We start from the raw sequence: 7,920 nt of genomic DNA, 5'->3' as shown, positions 1-7,920 counted from the left end.
CTCCCTTTGCTCCAGGTTTCCTACCTATAAAATGTAATGAAGGCGCCTGCTTCATAGAATTATTGTGGGGGATGAATGCAACATCGCCTGTTCCCCACTTTTCTAAGTTGCATTGATAGACAGTTTAAGAATGTCCTCTGACTGTGTGTCTGGCCCTGTGACTGCCTTTTACTAGATTCCAGGTATGTCTATGGAGGTGGGGTGGGGAGTACGGAGGTACATATAAAATTGCCCAATCAGGCACCACTCCTAATTTTATCTCCAGGGAAGGAGGCAAACTCAGGCAACAGCTGATCAGGTAACCAGATAGGACACAGAAAACACTTCCTTCTCCTTTTCGGTTTGAAGTCTATCTGAAGGCCCTAGACTTCAGCTCAGTCTGTACTTGGAGGCCCTAGGAGAGATGTCCACTTCCACGGGAGGCCCTGCCCTGCTGTGGGTGGCGTTGCTGCTCTTTTGTAAGTAGAGGTTCAGTCGCCCCTCTTGCAGCAGCCAAAATGGATCTAGGAAGCAGCGGGGGTGGGATTGCTGGCTTTAGTGCTGACTTTTCCTAGGCCATGCCCAAGCCTTGGGACATCTCCCAGGGATTCTGTAGTGGAGACAAACTGGAAAGCAGAGGAAAGAGGGCTGAGGAACATCTAAGCAAAAAGCTAGACTGAGAGCCTGGTTTCTTCCAATCATTCTGGCATCTCCAGAGGACAAGGGGGGGGGGGGGGGGATAGAAGAAAGTAAGGGGGGGGGGGGGGAGTAAGAGAAAAAAGAGATCAAATCTCCTTATCTCAGGATCAAATTCCTAGGAAGATGGTTAGCCCTTCAAATTCCATGAACGTAGATGTCATCCTACCCCCAGGTCCCCAGTCTTCAGGAGCCTCAGAAGGCTGGGGATAGACACTAATTTATCCTCTCTGACCATTTGCAGCTCCAGATGGCATGCCAGCAGGTGAGTCCTCTGTCCTTGTTCACTCGGTGTTTCAATGTGTCTGGGCGTTGCCTCTCCACACTGTTCCCTTTCACTCCAGCATCTTTGTTTTCTAATGATTATTATAATTTTCCTAATGATTATGATTCTGCAACTCCCTGTTCAACCCACTTCCCATGTCCACCTTGCCTTGTCTTTCTTCTTTTCTCTCACTCAAAAGCATCTCACATACCAATTCATTCTTTCAAGTCACCACCTCCTCTTTTTATGTCAACAACCACTTCTTTTGAACATTTAAATGTCTCAGCTTCTCTTCCAGGCACTATTATGTAATCTCATTCAATTCTTACATCATCGTTCTTAATGTTGTTATTTTAGAATTAAGGATGCTGAAGCTCAGGTTTAGTGATTTTCTGGAGGTTATACAGCAAGGAAAGGACTGGTTTCTAACATAAGTGCCTTGGATTCAAATCTGGCTCTCTTTCTGCTGCATCACCCTTTCTTCATCACCCCCTGTTCCTTCCTTAGCTTCAGTTCAAATTTGTATCACATCTTCGTTCTTGGAAGCCTTTTAAGACTGATCCTCTTGGTCTCTCTCATTACCTTCCAGAATTGGCATATATTGTTTGCTGCATAAACACTCACAACAGAGTTATGCACCCGTTTCTCACTCATTCATTCACTCCATGTGCCAGCCATTGAGTCAAGCTAGGGTTGAACATGACAGACATTGTCTCTGCCTGAAAAGAGATTGCAGTCCTCAATTACAAATTCTGAAATTGAAATCAAGAGAATTAAATGAGTTATCTTATACCACATGTTAAATTTTTGGTTTGTTTATTTATTCAATATCCTGCATTTTTGTTCTGTCTTTCTCTCTAGGTAGGGAGGCCCCTGGGACCACACCAGTGTTTCCTCCTTTTTAAAATCCTACCAAACAGGATAGGGTCTTAGCAACATCAGTAGAGGGTAGACTGAGCATTGATTGACCATTAGTATATCTGTATTTTGAAGCCTAGACAATTAATTTTCTATGATGTTTCTCCCTCTATATCTCTTTTCACAATTTGATCTTCTCAAAGCCACCTGGAAGTCTATGGTGTCCTTGAACCCACCCTGGAATAGAATATTTAGAGGAGACAATGTGACTCTTACATGTAATGGGAACAATTCCCTTGACGTTAACTCCACGAAGTGGACCCACAACAATACCGTGCTCACAGTCACAACTCCAAGTTTGGACATTGTGAATGCCAAATTCCAGGACAGCGGGGAATACAGATGTCAGAGCAGCAAAAACCTTATCCCAAGTCAACCGGTGCATCTAGAAGTCTTCAGCGGTAAGTTCCAAGTCTGTGGAAATACAGACTTTCCCAGGTGAAGAATGGCCTCTCTGATGATGGGGAGCAGTTATTCTAAGGCTTAGGGTACCAGGGTGGAACTCAGGTTCTCTCACTCAAGATCCGTAAGGCTCCATTCTCGCATCTCTATTCCTTCTGCCTGCTTTCAATATTCTGGCCATCTTCCAATGCTATTTGTCCATTTTATCTCACCTCTGACTATCTTTTCTATATAGATTCAGATGCATATTATTCAGTGATCACTGACATGTTGGATATGTGAATATTGCAAAGAGCTATATATCTGAAATAGGATCAAAGGTTTGATTTAAAGATTTGCTCTGCAATATTCATGTGCAATGACCTGAACATTTGGTTGTACTCTTCATTTTGAAAGATATCTGCGTACATTCCTCAAGTCCTCTATTTTTATTTAAGAAAAAAGTTTATGTTCGCTTTTTATCTGTATCACTTTCCTATTGATAATTAGTGAAGCCTGCTTAGGCATATGTGGGTTAGTTAGTAAATGCTGAATGAACAAGCTAATGATTTCATTTGAATGTCTACGTTATTGTTATATTTTTAAATATAAATATATTTTAAAGTATAGACACAATTCGTATTTTTCTCTTGAATGAAAGATGTTTTAACATCCATCTGAAAATCTCAAATAAAAACGAAAGGAGTATAGAATAGCTTCTTTATTTCCTTAGAGTAGATTCTGTTAAAGTCCTCAAGGACTGCTCATAAATAACATATGTTTGCACAAACTAGCCATATTTCCATTTAACATTTTTCTTTGGTGGCTGCTTTTCAATTCTGTTGTTGTTAATCCTTACCACTGGTGCTCTAAACCACTTCACCACACTGGCTGTGGCTGCTTTTCAATTCTTAAAATGACATTGGTCATGGAACCTAATTTTTCACGGACTTATTACTGAAAAATATTTGTTGAGTACTTTTCAACTCCTAGGTACTGTGTTAGGCACTGGGGGTATAATGTAAGGAACAGACATGGCCCCAAACCTCTTGAAGTATAAAGCCAAATAAGGACAAGGATATTAAGTAAATAATTACACAAATAATTAATAAAAGTTGTTATACATGTTTTGAGGAAGCTTTAGGATCAACTACTGAAAGTCCCTATGAAGTAAGAGAAGACAACATAGACACTGTCCTGGGCTAAGATACCCGAAGCAGAGTAGATTTGCTTCTCACTTAGTGACTAGAACTAACAATAATGGAGCTCAAGGGAATTCTGGGGTTTCAGACCGTCCTTGGATGGGCTCAGCAGAAATGTCAGAGAAATTTTATGGCTCCAGACTTACTTTTCAGGAGGAGAGAAGATTTATCAATATAGAAGTCCAGCTCTAAGCATTATTTTGTTTCCTTTCTATTGACTTTATGAGCCAAGAAATATATTAATGATGAACAATGGCTTCTGACAGACTCAATGCAGGACCTCATTCATTTTATCTACCTGTTATTTATCTATCCCAAACCTATCTGTATAATCTATTTGTTCGCTGTTAAATAAGTAACATAATAAATGCTCTTCAGATTGGCTGCTCCTTCAGTCCTCTTCTGAGGTGGTACTGGAGGGTGAGTCCTTCCTCATCAGGTGTCGCGGTTGGATGGATAGAAACATCTTCAAGGTGATTTACTACAAGAATAGCCAACCACTGAAGTACTGGTATGAGAACCACAACCTCTCCATTACCAATGCCACCCTGGAAGATAGCGGCAACTATTACTGCACGGGCAAAATGTGGCAGAAAAACTATACCTCTGAATCCCTCAAGATTACTATAAAAAAAGGTGAGATAGGCCTGGCTGGCATGGCTCAGTGGTTGAGCACTCTACCTATGAACCAGGAGGCCACAGTTCGATTCCCAGTGGGCACATGCCTGGGTTACGGGCTCAATCCCCAGTGTGGGGGATTCAGGAGGCAGCCGATCAATGATTCTCTCTCGTCATTGATGTTTCTATCTTTCTCTCCCTCTCCCTTCCTCTCTGAAATCAATAAAAAGTACTATTTTAAAAGGTGAGTTAGTACAAGAAAGGAAGGAGCCTATAGCAGAGGGAAAGACGACATCTCAACTTGAAATAGTAACAGCTTGTAAAATGGGGGCAGCCGTGAAACCTTAGAAAATCGACTAAACTTCCAATGGAGAGACATGGACTACAGAATAGTTCTCAATCTCTGGCTTAGGTTTATTTTTGGTTTGTTTAATGGCGATAGTAATACCTGCTCATATTATGGCATTTCTATGAAGACTAAATGTGGTAATATTTGTAAAATGGATTTGTAATTTGTTAAGCACTACCCAACCATAACCCATTGCAATTAGTTTTGATCTCAAAGTCACCTGCTGCTCCTTGTGGGACACTTATATCTATTGAATTGAAAGAAAGTATCAAAGTTGAAGGAACAAAGGCTGTGAAGAACTTAGTCTATTTTGCCTAGGAGGGCTGGGTAAGAAAACGAATAATTCAGGAGGCGGTGTGTGCCTGTATATTGGGAGAAGAGAGAGAGGGCTTAATGAGGAAAAAAAAATGGGCAGGTGGGCAGCCAATGAAAAGGACTGCTCTTCCCAAACTTCATATGAAAGAGAGAGCCTTTGCCTTACCAGGAGGAAATTGGCAAACTTGGCTCATACTAATGTCTACAAAAGCATGAGTCTAGAAGCTAGAATTAGGCTCTAGTGGCAGCTCTCTGTTAACTAATGTGAGACCTAAATACCATTTAATTGTTCAATATCTTTATCAATAAAATAAAGGGTTGGGTCCAGACTTTATTAGAATCACTTGGAGAAATTGAAAAACAATATTGATGTTCATATCTCATTCTTAGAAATTCTGACTTTGATTAGATAGGGTGTGCACACATCAGTATTTTTAAAAGCTCTTTCAGGTAATGGTAATGAATAGACAGTGTTCAGAACCACTGATCTAGGTGAGCTCTAAGTAATATCTGGCTTTAATAGTCTGGGTCTCTGTAGTTCTAGAATAATCACCAAAAGCCAAAAGCGGTACTTTGTAAAAAGAGTAACAGAGTCACAAAATAGTGAAACTGGAAGGAAACTTAAAGATGATTTTGTTCAATATCTTCATCTTACCCAAAAGGCATGCAAGAATGATGATTGATTGATTGTTTGATAAATAAGATACTGATGACCTCCTGACCTCACTCTGTCTCCTTTCTATCCCAAATAATATGTGGATGTTGGTCTTTTCAGTTTCAAGAACGGGGTTATTTTTTCTATTACCTTCCTCGTTGGGCATATTGGCTAGGCAGTGGTTCTCAACCTGTGGGTTGCGACCCCTTTGGGGTCAAACGACCCTTTCACAGGGGTCACCTAAGACCATCGGAAAACACATATATAATTACATATTGTTTTTGTGATTAATCACTATGCTTTCATTATGTTCAATTTGTAACAATGAAATTGGGGGTCACCACAACATGAACTGTATTAAAGCATCGCAGCATTAGGGAGGTTGAGAACCACTGGGCTAGAGAAACTGTCAGACAAGGGCTTGGGGAGATATTCAGGACTCCCTGGGGCTCCAGGGAGCACAGCAAAGGAACCCAAACTCAGAAGTGTTTTCTCCCTGCCCCTGAGAAATGCCATGTCATGCTAGAATAGGGAAGACCATGCGGGTCCCTTCTCTTGGGGAGGATGAAGCTCTGAAACATGCAGTTCAATTTTTAATATTATTCAATAATGTTGTGTTTCTTGTTGCACCTAGATTCCATCACATCTCACCAAAGCAGCTACTACTGGCAGCAACTCCTTATCCCAGTTCTGGTGGTGATCCTGTTTGCTGTGGACACGGGGCTGTTTATCTCAACCCAGCAGCAGTTTACGTTCCTCTTGAAGATCAGGAGCACCAGAAAAGGCAACAAATGTACGGACCCACAGCCTAAGCCAAACCCCCCGAAGAAGTGACGTCACTGCTCAAGAAACGTACACAACAGCAATTTCCTTCTGGCATCCGCTATTGCTTCTGTTGTCACACCCAACTCACAATGTCCATAGAAAAATCTGTGTTCCACTGAACTGCTCACTAAACCAACTGGCACTGGTTAAGTGGCATGTAATAATAAGCGCTCAATAAACACCTGTTAAATAAGTCAAAGAATGTATAGATTCATTTATACACCTGTTTATACATTTATTTATATAGTTGTGAAAGAAAAGCACAGTTTTAATAAAAGAAATGTGAACTGATATGTTGCTTCCAAGTATCCGAGGCTTGCCAGTTTCTTTCCTCCTCCTCCTCCTCCTTCTTCTTTTGCTTCTGGAGGCAAAAACCATGAAGTTTTAGATTAGACAAGTTGTCTCTTGACAATAGTAGGTATAAGCTAGGAATGAGAAGACATGGTGGAATGCTAGTGAGATTGATCATTTTTATGTTCTCTCTTCAATTTACTATCCATGAGCTTCTAGGTCTTGGCAGAATCTGGGGCAGTCTTGAGCCATAGAACTTAGGGGTTGAAGCTCAGTCTAAGATTCCCTTGTGATTGCTTCCTCCCTCTAGAATCCCCCAAACATATCTTTATTTTTTATTTTTTAAAATATATTTTATTGATTTTTTTACAGAGAGGAAGGGAGAGGGATAGAGAGTTAGAAACATCGATGAGAGAGAAACATCAATCACCTGCCTCCTGCACACTCCCTACTGGGGATGTGCCCGTAACCAAGGTACATGCCCTTGAGCGGAATCGAACCTGGGACCCTTGAGTCCGCAGGCTGACACTCTATCCACTGAGCCAAACCAGTTAGGGCCTAAACTTATACCTTTAATACCCTCTTACAGCACCTGAACTAAGCATCTTGTAAATAATTTCTAGTAAATAGTAATAATCAGAACTCTCTGCTCTGAATAAAAGTCCAGAACAGAATAAATCTCAAGCAAAGGATTTAGGCATTGTTGGTTTGTTGATTTCTCTTTTCATTTTATGTCTTTATAATATTCATTGGAGTCTCAGGATTCTCTCATGGAATAAATGGGACTAAGTTACAGCCTCTTCTAAGGCCACCCGTTAGAAAGAGACTAAACTAATCGTGAGACAATATGGATCTAACAATAATATTGAAATTATTCATAAACAAAATTTTGAAGACAAGGGGATGATTTTTTGTGAATTCTGAGAAAAATTTAGATCTTAATTTTTAACCTGTTTCCAAGAAAATAATAAACTGCTGCCAACTGAACTGAGCCATAGCAAATATAGTTCAGTTCAAAGGATACAATTATTTTTTTAAATTAAAATAGAAGTAACTGGCCTTCTGCCTTAGTTAGCAAATATCAACACTGAAAATTTGGGGCCCCACTTGCCAATTGCTTTTCTAGAAATGGGGCCCTAAAATGTTGAGAATGGAGGCTTCCAGAAACAGACTCTGAAACAGAGATGTGAATGCAACTAGTTTATCAGGGAGTGCGCTCAGCATCAACCCCTGCGTGAGAGCGAAGGAAGCAGGACTGGGCAAAAGAAACGTGACACAGACACAGCAAAAGCCTCAAAACCCTCAAACCCTGCACAGCGGAGAGCCCTGGAACTGGGACAGCTCTTCCTGGTCATCTTAAATTGAGGTCTGGACCCGTGTTCAGACCCTGAAATAGCAAGTCATGGAGGCCATCCATGGGGCTTTG

General features: G+C 40.8%; 1 protein-coding gene across 1 annotated transcript; it reads left to right on the top strand.

Moving 5' to 3' along the window:
• The first annotated feature begins 373 nt into the window (after positions 1-373).
• Positions 374-6,398, top strand: FCER1A (Fc fragment of IgE receptor Ia). Its single transcript, XM_006752855.2, has 5 exons — positions 374-458; positions 920-940; positions 2,002-2,259; positions 3,820-4,077; positions 6,013-6,398. The coding sequence occupies exons 1-5, from the start codon at positions 404-406 to the stop codon at positions 6,210-6,212; spliced, it is 792 nt and encodes a 263-aa protein (XP_006752918.2). The 5' UTR covers positions 374-403; the 3' UTR covers positions 6,213-6,398.
• Positions 6,399-7,920: the final 1,522 nt, after the last annotated feature.

This window comes from Myotis davidii, unplaced genomic scaffold, assembly GCF_000327345.1.
Source record: "Myotis davidii unplaced genomic scaffold, ASM32734v1 scaffold251, whole genome shotgun sequence".
NCBI classification, from domain to species: Eukaryota; Metazoa; Chordata; class Mammalia; order Chiroptera; family Vespertilionidae; genus Myotis; species Myotis davidii.
The sequence above is the reverse complement of the archived record's forward strand: the minus strand, read 5'-3'. Positions and strand labels throughout refer to the sequence as shown.

Coding starts and splice junctions, on each gene's coding strand:
- FCER1A (XM_006752855.2), top strand. CDS start 404: ATGTCCACTTCCACGGGAGGCCCTGCCCTGCTGTGGGTGGCGTTGCTG. Junction 459..919: donor GGTGGCGTTGCTGCTCTTTT/GTAAGTAGAGGT, acceptor GACCATTTGCAG/CTCCAGATGGCATGCCAGCA. Junction 941..2,001: donor TCCAGATGGCATGCCAGCAG/GTGAGTCCTCTG, acceptor ATCTTCTCAAAG/CCACCTGGAAGTCTATGGTG.